Source organism: Eptesicus fuscus, chromosome 6, assembly GCF_027574615.1.
Source record: "Eptesicus fuscus isolate TK198812 chromosome 6, DD_ASM_mEF_20220401, whole genome shotgun sequence".
Classification (NCBI taxonomy): Eukaryota; Metazoa; Chordata; class Mammalia; order Chiroptera; family Vespertilionidae; genus Eptesicus; species Eptesicus fuscus.
Genome location: NC_072478.1, coordinates 29873233 through 29892839, shown reverse-complemented (window position 1 = coordinate 29892839; position 19607 = coordinate 29873233). Strand labels below are relative to the sequence as shown.

Below are 19607 nucleotides of genomic sequence, written 5' to 3'. Positions count from 1 at the left end.
CAGAGTCTGAGATGTGGACGGAGCCCAGGAGCCAGTGCACACCTGTCTCCAGTGAAGCACCATTGGCATGCAGGTGGGAAGGGGATAGGGTGGGGACTCCTGGCCTGGGCGCCTACCTCGCACCTGCTGCTCCAGGCCCAGGATGACCTGCACGGCCTGCTGCAGGATGAGCAGTTTGGTCTGCGCCTTGTCCGACTTGAGGTGCATCTGGCACATGCGCCCCAGCTCCCGGAAGGCCTCGTTAATGTCCCGCACACGCACCCGCTCCCGCGCGTTATTGGCCATACGCCTCTCCCGGTCCCTCAGGTCTTTCTCTTCCAGGGACAGCACCTCCTCCGTACTGCTGGGTCACAGCACCAGGGCCTCTGTTAGTTATGTGCGGGGGCAGGGGTTGGCTGAACAGTGGGCAGGTGGGTGAGCAGGGCCAGGGTTGTGGAGAGGGCACCCATTGGCTCTGTGTGTGTGTGTGTGGGTGGGTGTACAGCAGTGCAGGGGCAGGTCTGTGGCTTGTGTTGTGGGTGGGCACCATAGGGTAAGTGCCTGTGCCTGGTGTGTGCATGCTCATGTCCATGAAAATGTGCTCCTGGACTGGAAAGCTTAAGCAGTGTGCCTGTGACCAGTCCCAGGCAAGGCTATGTATGTGTGGTTGTGTTCAAGAGACATGACCAAAGCCCAACTGTCCCCAGGAGGCTTCATGGGAATGGAGGTGGGTCTTGATTTCCATCTATCGCTTGCCCATCCCACGTACCCCAGGACTGGCCCGCTGCCCCTCCTGGGATGACGACCTTCCCCATTCAGAGCAGTCACCTGCTGGGTGAGGGAGGGCTGGTTCTGCCTGGCTTGACAAGCCGGGTGGGAGGGGATCAGGAGACTGCCACAGTAGGCAAAGGCCTGGGGAGACCTCTAGGGCTGGGGAATGGTCCAGGACACTCAGTCCCACAAGGAGCCAACCAGTTCACACCCTCCAAGACCCCCACACTAGACTCTGGCTGCCCTGACAGCTGGCCCTCGAGTGCCCACCATGAACCCTGCCCATAGGTCCGACTCTAGGTGGGAGAGTTAGCTCCCTGGGCTTGGGGCCTCCGCGGCGGCTCCAGTTTATGGAGCACTGTGTGTGCCAGGCACTGAGTTGAGCCTGTTGCCCACATAAGAATCTAAATGGGAGCGTAGACACCTGCCCTCCCGGTGGTCTACACTCAGCCCAGGCCCGAGGAGCTGCGTGGCCATGTGGCTTTGGATAAGTGACCTCACTCTGTGCCTGTTTCTTTCTGGGTAGGACTGGGGCTAACTGAAATCGGGACACCTGCCACACTCAGTTGAAGACAAATGAAGAAGGCCTGGCACATGGTGTGCCCGAAATGCGGGAATCTGGACTGCTGGTGCCCTGTCCTGCTCCTGTGCTGGGGGTGGGGGGGGGCTGTTGCCCTCACCCTGCCTGCTGGCCCCGGAGCCCAGGACAAGCGCGCAGACCAAACTGACAGCCAGGCCCAGAGGCTGGTGCTCCTCGGTCCCCTTTCATCCCTCAAGTCTCCACAGGTGGCTTTGAGGGAAGAAAGGGCCCGAGGTTGCTACTAGCCATCCGGTGCTTGGGCAGCAAGTGCGAGGTAAGGAGGGGCTGCCGGTGGAAGCAGAGACGGACAGGCTGGGTGGGGGAAGAGCGCAGAAGTCAGAGAGCAGAGAAGAGGATGCAGGGGACACACACGGCATGATGCCCACACCAAGTGCAGATGCGGAAACCTGAGAGCTGAGGGGACAGTGCAGGGTGGGCCAGAGCCCCAGCTCCAGTACAAGCGACAGTGCTGCAGGAGAAAAAGGGTTAATGGGTGCACAGGACGGGGAGGAGTTAAGGAAGCAGCTGGTGGGGGTAGGGATTCACCTGGGATGGGGTGGGGTGGGAGGGGGGCCGGGACAGGGCGATTTCCAGATCCTCACCCAACCCTGGGGAAGGGGGTTAAACCCCACCTGCAGATGGGGTTTGATGGGGTCCTATGAGGTGTCTGCTCAGAGACAGTGACAGCCTCTGGGCCCACGGGGACCACAGGCCATTGCTGGCCAGGCTCTGGGGCTTTCCTGAGGTGGAAGGGCCGGGGTGCCTAGAGCCAAAGTGCCAAGGTCCGTAGGATTAGGGGTCCAGAGTCTCACCCTCCCGTTCCAGAGGGGACACTGGGGCCAGGCAGAAGGCAGCTGGTTCAGGGTGGGAGGATGGTCACTGGGGGGCGAGGGGTGTGTGTGTGTGTGAGACAGTGACTTGGAAGAGGATGATCACTGCAGGGAGAAGGTCACTACGAGAAGCCAGTCACTGCAGGGGGGCAGTCACTGCAGGAGAGGCGGGCTCTAGGAGGGGAAGGAGAGAGCGCGGGCAGAGGCGACGGGAGGGGAGCGGCGCCCCCACTGACCTCGCACCTGCTGCTCCAGATTCAGGATGACCGACACGGCCTGGTGCAGGATGAGCAGTTTGGTCTGGGGCTTCTCACTGTTGAGGTGCAGCTGGCACATGCGCCCCAGCTCCTTAAAGGCCTCATTGATGTCTCGGACACGCAGCCGCTCTCGTGCGTTATTGGCCACCCGGCGCTCCTTCTCCCGCTCAGCCTTCTGCTCTGGGGGGAGAAGGTCGTCCTCGTCCTCCTCCGGGCTACGGGGGTGGGGGAGGCCGGGGGGCCAGAGGGAGACAGTGAGACGGGGAACAGGCGCAGGGCCCGCCGGATGCCTCGCGGTGTGAACGCCACTGGTGTGAGCACTGTGTGCGTATGCTTGAGTCCTGATAGGTGGGGTAGGGACCAAGGAGGGGCTGGCACCTGGTCCGGATCCTGGGGGCCTTCAGCTCCTTCTTCTCCTCCTCTGAGTTGTCGGCCACCGACACATTCTCCTCGTCCTCCTTCTCCTCCCGCTTGATCTCACTGGTCCCTGAGGCGGAGCCCCTGTGACCAAGTCCTGCAAGAGGCTGGGGGTTAAGGTACTGCCACCTCAGGGCCACTCGGCAAGTCCCCTGAGACTCTCTAATGAGGGGTGAGAGCTCTCCTGGCCTTCCTTTGCAAAATGGGGGACAAACCATCTACCTTACACCACATACAGGCACCTAATTACAGACAAAATTAAAGGAAACCTTTAGGAGTGCATGGGAGTTTCAATGTGGCCTCGAGAGAGAGAAAGAATTCGTAAATACTAAAGCAGCGGTTGCCAACCGACTGGTGGTCCATGAGGTCCTAAAGGTTGGCGACCGCTGCACTAAAGAACTGTTTCCAAAAGAAATCAATAAATCTGACTGCTGTACTCTAATTAAGAATTTCAGATCACCAGGATACCTAAGAAAATAAGACATGCCACATGATAGAAATACTTGTCACATATAAGTCAGCAAAGGCTAGATCTCCACTCATACAAATCAATAGGAAAAGAAGATTCCTCAACAGGGAAACGGGCAAAGAATGGAGCAGGTGTTTCATAGACACAGAAACGGATGTTGCTATATAGAAATCTGCATTATCACATCAAGAAGTTAAGAAATTTCGAATGAGGTCCTGGTTGGGTAGTTCAGTTGGTTAGAATGTCGTCCTGATATGCCAAGGCTTTTGGGTTCAGTCCCATCAGGGAACATACAAAAATCAACCAATTAATGCATAAATAAGTGGAACAACAAATCAATAACTCCCCCCCCCCCGAACATCAATAATAAAAAATTTTTTTTGAGGACTATGAGCTACATATCACACACACTAAGAAGAACAGAGAGACCTGACAATTCTAAGTACTGCTTCTGATAGCATATTGGTACAGCCACTTTGGGGAAAAATTGGGCATTGTCTGGAACAGATGGACAGACATGTGCATACCCAGAAACTCCACACTTGGAACCACACCTGAGAAATTCTTGCACATGTGCACCAGGAGAACGTTCCAGAAAGCACCTGATGCAAGCAGAGTGAGAAGCGACCTATCGTCCTAGGTCGGGCCTGGGCCCATTCTTAGCCACTTGCAGGGTGGCAGACCTCACAGACAGCATGAGCAAGCAAACAGATGCAAGGGAACATTGGCAGGATGCTGATTTTTGGAAGTCCAAAAACCATGTAAACAAAATATATGGTTTCAGGGGAAACGGTTACACTGAACTCAACTACGTTGAGGTGCAAATGGCAAAATGCTGACCACAGGAAATAGCTCAGGGTTCTTCCGTGGATGAGCCGAGGGGAAGGGGAAAGAATCTGCGCACAAAAGCTTAGGGTTCCCCCTCAGCACTGGACACTGGGGCTGGGTCATTCTCTGTGGGGCAGTCCTGGGCGTTGTGGGGTGGTGAGCAGTATCATTGGCCCCCACCCACTCAATGCCAGGGAGTACCCCCAGTCGTGAGAACCACAGATGTTCCAACATTGCCAGGTGCCCCCTGGGTGAAACTCTGGGTATGGAGTGACAAAGTTAAGAAACATGAAAGCATTGACTTTTTCTCTAAAAGCCAGGCTGGCTTTGGGGGTGGGACAGGATGGGGAAGGTCCCCAGGTAGGCATAAGAGACGCTGCTTTATATAATTTGGGTTGCACTGTGGTTCCCAAGGTGCTTGGTATGTTAGGCAGTCTTGTCACATACCAACATCACACTAGTGTCACATGATGTATATTTTTCACTAGGTTGATACAAGGATGGGGTAGGTGGAAGTCAGGGATTGGCCACTGCCTGGTGGGGGATCCCTGGACCTTCACTGGGCCTCGATCTCCCCCGCTACAGCAGCACCAGCATCAACTGATCCTGGAACTGGCCATAATGAGACCCAGGCCCTTGATCCCTGGTGGGTGCTTCTGAGTCCTGTCACATTCCTCCCTCCTCTTCTGTGAAGACCTCCTACCAAATGGACACCTGTCCTGCTTACCAAGGGCCTCCTCTTCCTGGCCCCAGTACCTTCAAACACATTACCTATTCAGTCTTGAAAGAAACCCTCTAGACCTCACCCCTTCCACTCCTGTCCCTGGATAGTAACGCCCCAGCATTCCACTGGTGCTGCCCCTGTCCAGGTCACTGACCCCTAGTTAGTGTAGCCTGGGTCCTCACTCTGGTGTCTGACAGTCTACCCTCCTTCACTTCACTCAGCTGCCTGTCCCCATCTGGCCTGATGCTCAGGCCTGGGCTCTGCTCTGTCTACACATTGCCTATCGCCCCCATCTAGGCTCTTGCCTTTGAACTCCATCATATGTGATGACACCTAGGCTAGGCCTCACCCTGAATTCCAGACCCAACTCCCATCATCACCTCCACATCAGCAAGTCCTGTGGACTGCCTTCAGAATACCCAAAATCCACCCACTTCGCCCTGGCCAGGCCCAGCATCTGCCCCGGTTATTCCTCCTGGACCAGCACAACACTCCTCCCTGGTCCCTGGCTCCCAATGTTGTCCCTGTAGTCTGTCCTCCTAGCAGCAGTCACCAAAGGGCACCAGTGAGCACCTGAGTGAGATCCTGCCTTAGCCTTTCCCCAGCCTGTCCTCACCAAAGCTACCAAAGGGTATCCCAGTCTGGACCTGCCCTCCTCTGCTCAGAGCCCTCCAGGGATCCAGTCTCTCTCAGAATAAAAGCCCAACACTTCTGTGTGGCCTAAGGTCCCACATGACCTTCCCCTTTGCCCTCTCTCTGCTCTAGGCCTCTCTGATTTTTGCTCCTCCCTGATTCTGCTCACATGTCACAACCCTGCTACCCTCATTATCTTTAAAACTACAATCCAGCCCCGACTGGTATGGCTCAGTTGGTTTGGCATCGTCCCGTGCACCAAAAGATTGCTGGTTCAATTCCAGGTCAAGAGCACGTGCCCGGGTTTCGGGCTCGATCCCCGGTGGTGGGCATGCAGGGGGCAGCCAATCAATGATTGGCTCTCATGTCAATGTGTGTCTTTTTCCCTCTCTAAAAATCAATAAAAAACATTAAAAAAACAAAATAAAAAAATCTACAATCCACCTGCATCCCCTCCCCATTTTCTCATACCCATCTGTGTCCTCCCCCCACCCCCGGGTTGTGGGGGGTGGCTTTCTCTGTTGGATTTGCTGTTTTATTCTCCAGAGCCTGGAGAAACACCAGACACTTGGCACTGAATATGTGCCTGTTGGGTGAGCTCAGTTCAGTATACTGTGAGTCAATAAAAAGGCAGGGGCCCTGGTGGCCACAGCATCACCCTTGTGCCAATGCCAAGACTCCTGGGCTCCACCTTGCTTCTGGAAGATGGGTGGTGACTTTGTCACCCTTTCTAGGACTCCAGGTGCCTGCGACAGTAACCACACCTGCCTGGCCTCCACTCATAAAACGTTCCCAGTTCCCTTTGTGCCTCAGTTTCCTCAACTGCAAATGGAGGTGGGATAGTCCCAAGCCCAACAGAGAATAAACACTCAGCCCAGCCTGGCTGATGCAGTCTGTCACAAGCCCTCTCTGTCATCCCTGTTTTCCAGAGGAAGTGATGCCCAATGACTGAGCATCATAGAAGGAGCCAGAGCACAGATGACTCTGAGATGCTGGCTGCCCTGCTCAGGCACAATGCTGGGACTTACCACTGTAGGAGTCAGGTTGCCGAGAGAGGTCGGGGAGGGCGCTGGGCTGGTTGGGGAGGGCCACATGGTTGTGCATGAGGCTGCCACTGCCCGAGAGGCCATCCTCGGAATGGCTGCCTCCAACCTGTAGACCAGGAGTGGGTGAGTCAGGGCTGGTCAGGTTCCCACCAGCCGCCCACCTCGCCCCTCCCTTGTCTAGCACTTACCAAGCTGGTGTGCCGCCCACCCAGTGGCATGATAGGGCCGGCAAAGCCTGAGGCCAGTGTTCCATGGCTGGGCAGTAACCCGTGCACATCACCCGAGGTACCCACGGCATGGCTACGGAGCACGTGGATGGCCTCATCCAGGTGGTCTTCCATCTTGTTCTGCTGTGAGGGTGGGAGGTGAGTGACCTGGCTGCCATACCCCCACCTAGCCCTGTGTGGTCTGGCCTGAAATATGAGCCTTGGCTGGCCACAGAGATAGTGCTGGACCTTATTCCCAAGATATTAACTACAAAATTCACTGTTGTCAAAAGGACATCTAGGTCCTAATGCAAATTCTGCTGGTCACATGAGACCCAATGGCTCTTATGGAACGCAGTTTCAAAGCCACGTGAAACATGGCCACAGCAGACATGCTGAGCTGCCCCCGATGGGCTGCCTCCCCTGCCTCGGGAATAGGCTCTCCACATGCATCCTGTGTTTGTCCACAAACACTTCCATCCCCTCCCCATGGTGTCCCCACAAAGGCACATCCTCCCCCCCAGACAAGCAGGAAGCTCACCAGGCTATGGAGACCCCCATCATAGCTGGGAGATAAGGCACCGGGGGCTCCTGCTCGGGGCCACTGCGACGTCCCTGGAAAGGTTAGGAGACGCATGAATGGGGGTTGGGAGGACTTGAAGCAGGATGTTGGTGTAGCCTGACCCAGAGAGGGAGGGAGGGAAGAAGGAATTTGGGAGGCAGGGATGAGAAAACAGAGATCTATGATACACAGGCTGGCCACAAGGGGGCGTCCACTTCTACAGACCTGTTCTGGGCCATAAGTCCAGCCAGGTCCAGGCAGATTCACATCTCCCAGCCTCAGTTTCCCCATATGCAGAATCAACAACCCCTCCTCCCCCACAGGGAAGGTTGCTGGCTCAGAGGCACACAGTAGGTGCCCTAGAGGCCAGTTCCTCCCAGTCCTGCCACGCCACACAGGTCTTCCAGAAATCTGCTCTCACTCCTCCTTGCCCCCCTCCTCCGTCTCTGATGCTCCTCAGGTACATCCTTGCAGGGAATGGGGAATAGGAAGACCTGACCCCTTTGACAGAGCAAGCATGGGGCATACAATTGGTGCCCAACTAATTATCTGTTGGGTGGACAAACACCCAGGTGAGAGTCTCAGGTCGGCTGCTCTGATTCTGGGTGCCCCTGACCTGGCCCAACTGAGTCTCATGTGCCCTTATGCTCACAAACACAAATTGCTGGGTACTGCCTCCGGGCCTTTGCCCGTGCCGTGACCTAAGAATCCTGGCCTAGAAGTTCCCTCCTGGAAGCCTCCCTGGATACCCACGGGAACATACACTCCAAGGCAGGTGGTGTGTCTAGCTCCCTAACTCATGTATGCAGCCTGACGACTCCTTCCCACCTGCTCCAGATTGGAGGCAGCAGACACAGTGCCCTCCCTCCCTCTCCCTCCCCCTCCCCCTTCCCCTGTACAGACCTGCCAGGCCCTGTGGGGAACCCACGGGGGTCGAAGGGCTAGACGAAAAGTTATTGCTTGAGTGATCCGGAGAGTAGATCTGCAATGGGGAAGAGAGATAGGGCCACCAGGCAGCCAGTCAGGGGCTGGCCTCTCACAGTCATGGCCCAGCCACCCTTGCTACCCCCACCCACCCCACCCCACCCCCTGCCCTGAGCCTCACCGAGGCCAGCGCCTTCCCAAGGGCGTCCCCAGAACTGCCAGCTGTGGTCCCTCGGGAGCCTGTGGGTGCACAGAGGTGAGACCCAACCTCAGGGACTTGGTGCCCCAGTACCTGGGCTTAGCTTGGATGCCCCAACTGACAGGGAGTTCCCTTCTAAACTCAGCTGCTAGGCATGGATGCCCAAGCCCAGGACTGAGCAGCCCCTGATTATGGACTGGTTTCTGTCTGATGTCTTGCCACCTGCCTCCATGGAAGCTCTGGGGACAGGAAGACTGTGGGCCCTGGAGTTTTCCCAAATGTAATCTGAGCTACAGTTTTCCCAAATGTAAAGTGGGGTAATCCACTCCTTAAAGATCCAATTTCTGTGTGTGTGTAGTTTAAAATATAAGTATCATTAAAAACAGCAACAATAGCACAAAAGGCAGGAGAGGGAATTAAATGGAAAGTGTTTCAAGGTAACAAGCCATTTTCAAATATCAGAGATGGGACCATGGGGCCGAGGAGCCCGAGCTGATCCCAGGAGAGGGAGGACGTTGTTAATAACAAGGGCCACATCAGGGTGGGGTGAGGGGGTCATACCCATGAGACTTTCGGCCCCACTGACAGGGGGCGTGTGGCTGGCAACGCTGCCATAGGTGGCTGTGGGGGCTGAGAAAGTGGACACAGCTGGGAGCCCACCATTCACCTCCGCACTGTGCAGTTGGTAGCCCTGTGGTGGGATGAGGTCAGAGGGGATGAGATGGGGTCAGAGGGGTCAGAGAGGGTTCTACCCAAACGCACGCCCCCGCCCCATATCCAGGGGCCTACCATGCGCTCGTGCTGATGCAGGCCACCAAACCCACCGCCACTACCACCGCCCACGGAGCTGCCGCCACCTGGTGGGAGGGGCAGGGGAGATGAGCTCCCACCCAGCATGGGCCCGAAACCCGCCTGCCCTGGGGGGCTCCAGAGCTCAGCCGAGGGGTGCAGGCTGCCATCTGCAAAAAGGGGGAGATAGTGGAATGAGCAGGCAGAGGAGTCTGGGCCCTGTCCCAGCCATCTTGGTTGAGCCCCCATATACCTGCCATGTAGAAGGGTGCTGGGTAGGTGCTGCTGGGGGTCTTGGCAGATGGGTAGGGGGTGGTATCCCTGCCGTAGTCATCACCTGAGCTGGGTGGGTACACCTGTGGACAGGTAGGTGGACATGGTCAGATAGAAGGGGTAGGACTAACTTACCCTCCATCCCTTGGCCGGCCCCTTCTCCAGTCCTGTCCTCCACTTGACAGCAGTCTACCCCACCACCCCGTTTCCCTGAGCTGAATCTCCTGCACAGAATTCCTTTTCTCTCCTTAATCCAGCAAACTCCTTTGATCAAAGCCCAGCTGTGATGCCCCCAGCCCTTCCTTCTTCCCCCAGTGCTGGAACCTCCCTTGGCCTCAGCCCTAAACATGCAAGACCCAGAAGCCTCAGAGACAGGGTCCTGGACTAACTTCCATCCAGGGTAACCCAGAGCAGAGAGATAACAAAGGTCTTCTAGGATCAGTGCCAACTCTGATCACTGGGTACTGCCTAAAACTAAGGCAGGGCCCAGGAGAAAATGCTGGGATCAACTTGTTATGTCTGCCCCAACACTGGAGTAGAAAAAGGGGTACAGAGTACTGGCAGGATGAGGTGGGCCCCGGGGAACTGTCAGCTCCAGGAAATTGGAGTGGGGATTTAGGTGAGGAAAATGGGGAGTTAATGCCATTATAAATGACACCAGGAGTCAAGCCTTAAGACTTGAGCCTGACTGCACCTCCTGGCTGTAGAATGTCAACTAACACCCAAGCCTATTGCCTGGAATGGGCTAGGTCAGCTTGTGGGGGCTCTGCCTGACCCCTAGGCCCAGGGGCTCCTGAAGGCTGGTGCAGAGCCAAACTGAGGAAACAGACAAATTGCCTTTTCTTCCCATGATTAAATCTCGAATGGCACAGCACCATCTGTTGGGCCTGGCACCCTGCCAACCTGCAGGCAATGAGGTGGGGATACAGGGTGGCTCAAACCTGGGTGGACAGGGTGAGGAGACCTAACTGGCTGTCAGGGTGCCCCCACCTGCTCCCACTCCCAGGACCCCATCCATACCCTTTCTAAGACATCACAGGACATGATTTCTTAAAGAGGATCGAGACTAAACCTCAGGAAGAACTTCCCAAACTCCCTAGGAAGTAGTCTCTGGTCAGAGCTGAGTCCTTGGGGGCAAGAGCCCAGCTGACTGACCAGTCTAGCTGGAGGCTTTGTCCCAGAACCCACATGCCTACACTCAGGAGGCCATGTGGATCTACATGTTCCGGCTGCAGCAGCATACACAGCCCAGTGCCCCCACTGACACATTGTGTGGCCTCCAGCAGGGACAGCCCCCAAACCTGGAGGGCAGAGAGGCATGTGGTCTGTGGGGTCCCCACTGCATCCCACAACTCACCGAGGATGGAAGACCTGGCGGCACCTTCCGGACTTTCTTGGGCTGCGTATCTGTTAGGAGTAAAAGGAGTGAGCCACCCCCATTCAGCCTGGCTCCTGCCCCACTCAGCCAGAGTCCTTTAAGGCCCAGGGACATGTGCGCCTATCATTGGGAGTGTCAGTAGACAGCCTACCCCTGCACCTTGGAGAGGAGACCCCTGAGCTTCCCATGTTCTGTTTTGTTTTTGTTTGTTAATCCTTACCTGAGGATATTTTTCCATTGATTTTTAGAGATAGTGGAAGAGAAAGGGAAAGACAGACACACAGAGAGAAACATCGACTGAGACACACTGATTGGTTGCCTCCCACATGCACCCTGACATGGGCCGGGGAGCGAGCCTGCAACCGAGGTACATGCCCTTGACTGGAATAAAATCTGAGACCCTTCAGTCCACAGGTCAGAGGGGATGCTCTAACCACTGAGTCAAACCAGGTAGGGCTTGAGCTTCCCTTTTAATTTAAATAAGGGCTTGGGTCTACATGCAAGGGACTGATACTGTGCAAGAATCATGGGCGGGAGGGGGTCTTCAGCAGCGAGTCTGGAAAGTGGGGAGTCAATGGGTACTTGAGCCAGGGCCTTGCTCCAAGGCCCCTATTTCACCCCCACTCCAACACCCATAGTCGATCCTCTTTGTTCACAGATCCAAGACTTGCAAATCTGCCAAAGCTGGTTTCCCCAAATTATACACAGTGTGTTAGGGGTCATTCACAGCCATGCACAGAGTGGGGAAACAGGTGGTATTCTGTCTTGCAGTTCCAGCTCAGACTACAAACCAGGGTCCTTTTCTTAGTCTATTGAGAGCCCTGACTTACACACTTCTCCCCATGCTTGCATGGTGTCCTGGTGCTGGCTAGTGTCTCTGAGTGCAAAAACTGGGATATGAAAAATGTGTTGGCCCAGCCAGTGGTTGAACATTGACCTATGAACCAGGAGGCCACAGTTCGATTCCCGGTCAGGGCATATGCCTGGGTTGTGGGCTCGATTCCCAGTGTGGGGCGTGCAGGGGTCAGCCTAACAATGATTCTCTCTCGTCAGTAATGTTTCTATCTCTAACTCTCCCTTCCTCTCTAAAATCAATAAAAATGTTTTAAAAAGGAAAAGAAAAATATGTGTTAGATCAGCTACATTCAGGCTTGAGTTACAGCACCGCTGGCTAGTTCCGTGTTAATGAAGCAATGATTTATGTGAAATAAGATGCCTTTAGCCAAAAATACATGTGGCACAAGGCTATGTGTTGATCTGTTGACCAGAGACTGACAAGAACATATCCTCCCATTTCCCCAGAAGCAGGGAATCAGTGTTCATGGTGACTTGATAAGACAGAACTGCTGCAAATAACAAGAATCCACTGTTTCTTTCTTGGGTCACTATCCATCCTTCTACCCATCTGATCTCCTAGTGTGGGAGGCCCACAGTGGGGACAGACCCCCTCCCTGCCCCACCCCACCAGCAGCCCCACTCACCAAGGCTGCTGTCCGCAGCTCTCCGCCGCGCATGGCTGGGGTAGGAAGAGTAATACTGGGATCCACTCTTGACGCCTGAGGGGGACAGTGGCCCGGGGCTGCTGAGGGCCAGCTCACTGGGCAGGAAGCCAGCCTGAGAAGGGGGGTGGGATGGGGGTGGGTGGAGGTCATCACCAGGGGCTAGGCTGGCATCTAGCACCCAGCCTGGCAGTCCAAAGGATGGAAATAACCCCTACTTGAGACATTTTTCTCCTGACACCTCAGCATTACTTAAAAACAAAACAAAACAATTGCCAGCCAAGTCTGAAAAGGAACTGCATTCTGGGATGCAGAATGTGCAAACGTGCATCTGGGCATCAGTGAAATCTGGCTGATTTAGTTTGTGCATGTCTTTTTTTTTTTTGAAAGGTAGACAATTTAATTTTGCATGATTAGTTTAAAATGAGTTTTCTTCCCTTGGGAGTATGAGTGACTGGGATTTGAGGCTCCATCTGAGTGGCTGCTCTATGTCTGACATTTCCCATCTGTAAAATGGGCATATTGGCTCAGGGCAGTCGTGGAGATCAATGGGGGGCCTTATGAGCTCTGCCCTTGGCACAGGGCCTGGTACCCAGTTGGTGCTCAAAAGCCAGGGCTGCTGCCACCCTGGAACAGGCTTGGTGTGCACACAAGTGTTGCCACCTGGGATAAGGCATGGCTGCACCCTAAGATTCAGAAGGCACAGGAGGGGACAGGAATGAAACCCTCAGGTGTGTGTGTGGGGTGACCTGGACAGAAAGCTACATGGGACCACTGTGGCCAGCCAGTGCTGTCAGCCTCACAGCTGGGGTGGGCCTGAGTTTCGCCCAGGGCTGGGGGCTTGTGGGGTTGGCTCCCTGGGAGGAACAAAGGGCAAGACCCCAAGGCTGCTGGGCTGGCCTGGTGTCTTTGAGGAGCCATAGGGCTGTGGCCTCCCTGCCTCCCCTGCCCCCCCGCCCCCACTCATCCACTTCTGGCCAGCTCAGCCTGCCCCAGGTACCACTCCTATTTTAGCTGCTGGAAAAACGACCAGCAGTTGGTTCAGCCAGAGACCCTTCTGCAGATCAGGGGAGGAAATTGCTACCAATTTGTTTAAAACTTTAAAAGGTGGGTGGGTGGGTGGAGCGGTGACTGTAGCCTCCACTAGCTTCCCTCCCTCTCTGGCAGTCCCTGTCCATCTACGATGCCCCTCCAGTCTGAAAAGTGGGGTCCCCCCCCCATTCTCTGGGTTCTGCAGACAGCTGAGTGCCAATGGGCCCCAGCAGCCCCCACCCTACAGACACGACCTCACCTGAGTCAAGCTCCCAACACTTGCATCTCTCCCGAAGGCAGTATATGCGCTCCGCTCGCCACCCTTGCCTGGAGGGGAGGAAAAAGGGTCACTCAGAGCCAACCCCAGGGAGGTCATGTCCCAAGCACCCGGCACATGTCTGCATACAGCAGTGGTTCCACAAGTGCACAACAATGAGAGAACCAAGGTGGGATTCTGGTCTTCCCAATGGCCTGGCAGACAAGCAGGGATCTGGATAGACACCATTCCTTTCCTGATGACCTAGAGGGGCTCATGCAAGTCCACCACACACACCAGGTCTCTGAGATGGGTGAGTGCCGAGGTCAGAACCCCCTGACCTCTGAATCTCATTTCCTCTGTTCAAGGTCATGAGAATAAAACTCCCCAGGGTGCTGGGATCCCAGGGGCAGGATGATGTTGGGTGGTGGTGGTGGTGGTAGTAGTGCCTTGAGTCTGTGAGGTTTAGTGCCCAGGCCCCTGCCAGGGGTTAGTTCATGACATCCTGGGAACGCTGATTGAAGTGACTTGGTGAGAAAGAGCCCTTCTCCTGTGTGGGCAAGTGACACCTTGGGCTGTGGGACACTGTCTGCCTGATAGCCACCACTGTGGACAAACTCTTGCCACCGCACAGAGGCTTGGATCCATCCTTGCCTGAAGCAGGTACCTGAATCAATCAATAGCTGAGACATTTAAGTTTGTTTTTGGTTTAACCTGGATGCTAATCTCAACATGAGTGAGGAATCAGAATGCCCAGCTAGCTAATTTGAATTATTCTCCACCTTGTAGGGGGAAAAAAGTATCATTTTCTTTATTTTAAAAGTAGAATTTTGATTAGAGCAAAGGATGCTAGGGGTGGGGAGAAGGGTCATGCTCCCACCCACAACACCCAGTGACCCCTCAGGGCAGGTGACCTTGGGTCATCTTAGGGATAAGCAAACCGAGGCCTGGAAGTTAGAGGCGGCTCACCCTCAATGCAGGGGTGAGGGGGCATGTTATTGCTTCCTTCCTCTCAGGGTGGGTGTGGGAGCAAAGCTGGCAGGCCCAGCCAGGGTTTTGGGCTCTGCCTGGGGAAGCAGCTTTACCTCCTAGACCTCTGACTCTCCCTGCTAGTCGGGGCTGCCACTGTTTAGGCTCTGCACAGAGCAGGTGCCAAATACAGGTTTCCAAAGAGGTGGGGTGGCAGAAGCAAGGAATCTATGTGCTGGACCTGCATATCAGGGCATTAGGGTAGGAAAAGGACAAACAGCAGAGAATAAAACCACCACGGTCTCATTAGGGGCCACACTGGGCTGGAGGCCAAGTAAGAACAGACTAAACCCATCCCTTGGGGAGCGGGAGCAGGGCCCTCACCACCCACAATGGCTGTCACCAGGCTTGTGAGCCACACTAGCCCTATCCAGCCTAGTTCAGGGGTGAGAAACAGGCCCAGGGATGCCAAGGCTGCACCCACCTCCCCACTGGGCTTGGCCTGGGCTTTATGCTGCACTCACTGAACTCCTTGGCCACAGGACTTGTGGTGGACCTGGGACACAGCTGCCTCTGCGTCCTGCTGACCAGGCTCAGCGTGGGAACTGCCTGGGCCAGGAAGAGGCAGAAGGAAGGAACACCAGAGGGGAACAGCTGCAGGTGCAGAGGCTACCCTAGGCCACGTGGGCTGGGCCTTACTTCCTGGTCTGGGAAATGGGTGCAGACTCTTGCTGTGCAAAGAAGGTGCAAGGATGCTGCTCCTTGCCACGATTCTTCTCAGGCCACACTCGCCTGTCCAACCCTACTGTGCACCCTCTTGGGCTCAGCAAGGGACACAGGACTTGTGGGGTCTGGCAAGTGCTGTCCCCTCAGGGTTCGTATAAATGCCTTTGGGCTCCGTTTCCCCACCAAATGGTCAGTCACATCAAGGGTCCCAACAGTCCACATATTTACTCCCCCAGCAGCCATCTTAGACTATAAACTGCTAACAGTGGCGCCAAGATAAGCAGATCCCACCCAACTTTTGTGTGAAAGATGCTGTCTTAGGACTCTCAGGCAGTGAACTAAAGCCCCACTTATAGCCCAGGCTGAGTTGGGAGCTGACCTAGGGCAACAGCACCCAACCCTCCCAGAGAAGCCAGCTTTACAGTCATCCCAAGGCTTCCTCAGAACTGGAAAGGGGGTGCCAGGGCTCAGCAAGGCACCCGGATGGTCCCCTGGTGGGAGGGATGGCACAGAGGACAACAGTCCAGGCCAACAGTCCCAGTGGACAGAATCCTTGCCAGCAATGACCAGCCACAGACCCTGGACAGGTCCCTTCTTGCTAGTCCTCTGTTTGCTCATTTGCAAGATAAGGGGGCGCACGCACGCGCACGCCCATGGGACCTGGAATGTTGGGCAAGGCCTCACAACTTGCTATGAGAAAGGTTCTGAGAATATCCCTATCCTATGGGTGGGGAAGCCGGGTCTAAAGAGGAGACAGCCTAAACCAGGACTAGTGAGTGGAACTCAAGCACAGGTCTGCTGAGCCGATTCTCATGGTCAGTAAGAGCAGGCTCCAATCTCCTGAGTCACCAGGATGCCCAAGTCCACTTCCTGGTGGGGACTTGGTCAGGCCCACTGACCCAGGGGGAAAGCTATACGTCTAGGCCATATCCACCTGCACCCTCTGCTCCAGGTGAATGTCCTGGAAGTGTTGCTACTGACCACACCCCAGGGACCCCACGTGGGTGTGGGGGAAGGGCTGTGCTCCAAAGACACTCACCTCCAAGTCCCGCTCCCAGGAATGTAGATGAAGAGAGGCTGCCATGGGACTCACTGAAGTGGGCACTTTCGCTGTAGGTCTGCAGAGAGACAGGTGGGGATGAGGGGTGCTGGGGCACATTTTACAGCTGGGGAAACAGGCTTGGGAGGCAAGCATGCTTTTAAGTACCCGCGTCATGACTTTTACCCACGTATCTAAGCCCAAAGTCCCTGCAGACTAGGTTGGTGTCCAACTTCCCCCTCTAAGCCCTAGTTTCCTCATATGTCCCTCTCTCCTGGAAAAGGGAAACTGAGGATCTCAGGCCTGGCAGTAGCTCCTCACCCGGCTGGGGTCGAAGGAGGAGCTGTTCTGGTCGCCAGTGCCCCAAGAGCCCGAGCTGGGCCGGTCCTCCAGACCTGCAGGATAGGAAGAGAGAGAGGGTCACCCTTACTCCTGGCCAGCTCTAAAGTCAGTTCTAGCTCTCGTCCTCATCACCTCAGAAGAGAGGAGCCCTCATTTGATTCGGCATGCCTTCTGGGCCCATCCCAATCCAGACTAGCCCTGTAGCCTATCCAACCTCACCCGACTCTAGTTCTGCCTGTACTGACACCACTGTCAGTGGTAAAGTGTCCAAGACACCCCGGCACTTGGCATATTCCCAGGTCTGCAGCTCAATAAACAATTCTACCAGCTGTCACTGCTGGTAAACTCCTATCCATTCATCAAAACCCTATATACCATGCCTACCCTGGGCAGAGCCCTCACTCACACTGCGTATCCTTCCCCCAGCCCTGATCACACTGGCTGGGGCTTCTGTGTCAGGCTCAGTCTCTCTTGACCATGTGAGAAAGGCTCACAAAGGCATAAGCAAATGGATCATGAGTAATCAGCTTGGATCTTGGGAAAGTGTGAATCTCCCCTTGCCCATCCTGCTAATTCAGGAGGTGGGCCATCCCTTTGTTGAAAAAGCAGCAGCTGTCACTGACTACCCACTAAGCAGACTGGCAGCCCTTCTGGGGTAGAACCCAGTCCCCGTTAGGGACAAACCACCAAGGCTCCTGCCACCTGCCTGCCAGGCTGGGATGCCAGAGGCCCAAGGTGTAGCCCGGGTTAACGAGAGTGGGGAGAGGATCTTGGTCTCAAGGGGCAAGGCAGGGCAGGGTGGGGCCCTTATCTTCCCGGACACTCTCCTAGGCACCAGGCACCCACCCAGGACCCAGAATCTTCCCCCCGGAGCAAGAAGCCTAGGCCTGCATCCTTCCAGGGCCAGGGCTCCCACCCCATCCCTTGGGGATCAGAACATATGTCTTGGACAAGCACAAGGGGAGCAGTCCCAAGCCCCTCCTTCTCTGTGCCTCAGTTCCCCTCCTCTGTAAATGGTATTATGAATAAGTCCACTTGGCAAAATTAGGGAAGGGGACGGGGGGACGGGACGGGACACGGGAGGAGGGGGCCACCTGTACCAGCACAACCCCACTCCCAATCTACCTCCAATCCCGTATGTTGGAGTTTTCCATACACTCCATCCCAAACCCTGCATCCCACTTCCTGCCCTCCCGCTTCCTTCAAATTGTGTCCTTCTATTTCGATGGCATTGTGTTAATCATTTCCCTCAGAGAACTGGTGTTTAATTGCTGTCTAATTTTCATGATTATGCATATTAATCTCCCATCCTAATGAATATTCATACATCGCATTTAGATTTTGTTTTCTAATAAAAAATTTCCAACATGATTATGGTGGGGGTGGGGCTGGGGGCTGAGGGGCTGCCTCAGCAGGTAGGGGACCTAGTAAGGGGCTCCTGTGGTCTCCAGGAATCCATTCTGTGGTCTGCCAGGTTTGAGGTATCTGTACCAAAAGGTCCCGGACTCCCACTTGGCTCTGGGAAGAAGAGCAGAGTAGCCAGTGAGGCAGGGGTGACCTTGGGTAAAGTGCCACCAACCCTGGAGCCTCAGTTTCCCTCTATGTGCACTTGCCTGTTGGCCCCTCACCCTCTGGAGCAGCTCCCACTCCTGAAGGCCTGGGCCCCACAAATGCCTGGCAGAGACAACAGGGTGCTGCTCTGCCCTTTCTGGAAGAAGTCCCAGTCCCTGTATCCCCTTCTATAAATGACAAAAATAGGGACAGACCCTCCCTCCCTCACTACTTCCATTAATAGTTATTAGCCGCTCCCCCCACCGATTATGCATTTTAAGAAACCATCCCTTATTTGTATTCTAACTAAAACATACCAGCCTGGGCAGTGTAGCTCAGTGGTTGAGCACTGACCTATGAACCAGGGGGTCACAGTGTGATTCCTGGTCAGGGCACATGCCTGGGTTGTGGGCTCAATCCCCAGTAGGGGGCGTGCAGGAGGCAGCCGATCAATGATTCTCTCTCATCATTTACGTTTCTATCTTCCTCTCCCTCTCCCTTCCTCTCTGAAATCAATAAAAATATATATTAAAAACACAAACTGAATCATTCCTGCAGAAGTATACTACTACTTTCAAGTGTGTTACTGAAAGGTTTGCACCTGATTGGTTCACATGAGACATTGGATTTCTCCCTTCCTCCAATCAGGAAATTCTTTCTATAACATGCTTATCACCCCAAAACTAGAGTGAAAGACATAGCTGGCCAAGCATTTCTGAGCTGGAGACCACAAGGGCTCACTGGCAACCCCCCAAAATGAATGAAAAAGCACAGAAGGTTAAGATGAACATGTGCATTCACTGAATGTCATGGGCAGACAAAGATACAGGAGGAGGTGGAGGTGGGAAGGCAGGTGGCTGAGGAATTCTACTCCCAACTATCCTGTGCAAGGCAAACATCACCAAGTTCCCTTGCTGGAAATCATCTCTTAAGACACACTCCAGACTGGGAGGGGCCAAACATGAATGTGCGAATCAGGAGGATGTGATGAGTGGGGCTGGGGAAGGTGATCCCATCCCATTAGCCTTGAAGTGAAGACAACATCGAATCAACAACAGGACCGGACCAGGGGCCTTCAGGTGCCACACTGCTCTGTTCTCATGGTTTATCCCACAGGTTTCTTACAGTGGCTGCTAATATCCCAATTTGACAGATGAGAAACTGAGGCACAAAGAAGATTAGTCATTTGCTTAAGGTCTCATAATAAGCAGCAGAGTCAATAAAAGGACATGTTTTTCTGAGCAGGATACAAATATACATAACTCATCAATGAAGAGAAAACAATGTTTTTAAAAAGTGTCGATTTGTTTATACTAAACTAGAGACCC

The 19607-nt window shown here is 54.7% G+C and overlaps 1 protein-coding gene across 9 annotated transcripts in view; it reads right to left on the bottom strand.

The window, feature by feature from the left end:
• The window catches only part of TCF3 (transcription factor 3), a 34947-nt gene that overhangs the window by 1026 nt on the left and 14314 nt on the right, over positions 1–19607 (bottom strand). For 3 of the 9 annotated variants that reach the window (XM_054717545.1, XM_054717544.1, XM_054717543.1), the window contains 15 exons: positions 16708–16781; positions 16387–16465; positions 13656–13723; positions 12347–12479; positions 10845–10894; positions 9468–9570; positions 9215–9384; positions 8987–9116; positions 8408–8466; positions 8206–8284; positions 7282–7355; positions 6723–6884; positions 6517–6640; positions 2796–2931; positions 2397–2632 (listed from right to left, as the gene is read on the bottom strand). In XM_054717545.1, coding sequence (XP_054573520.1) covers positions 2397–2632; positions 2796–2931; positions 6517–6640; positions 6723–6884; positions 7282–7355; positions 8206–8284; positions 8408–8466; positions 8987–9116; positions 9215–9384; positions 9468–9570; positions 10845–10894; positions 12347–12479; positions 13656–13723; positions 16387–16465; positions 16708–16781 — 1677 coding nt within the window. Of the gene's footprint in view, positions 1–116; positions 344–2396; positions 2633–2795; positions 2932–6516; positions 6641–6722; positions 6885–7281; positions 7356–8205; positions 8285–8407; positions 8467–8986; positions 9117–9214; positions 9385–9467; positions 9571–10844; positions 10895–12346; positions 12480–13655; positions 13724–16386; positions 16466–16707; positions 16782–19607 lie in introns of those variants that run through there. The other 6 variants (XM_054717548.1, XM_054717546.1, XM_054717547.1 and 3 more) reach the window with 6 other exon arrangements.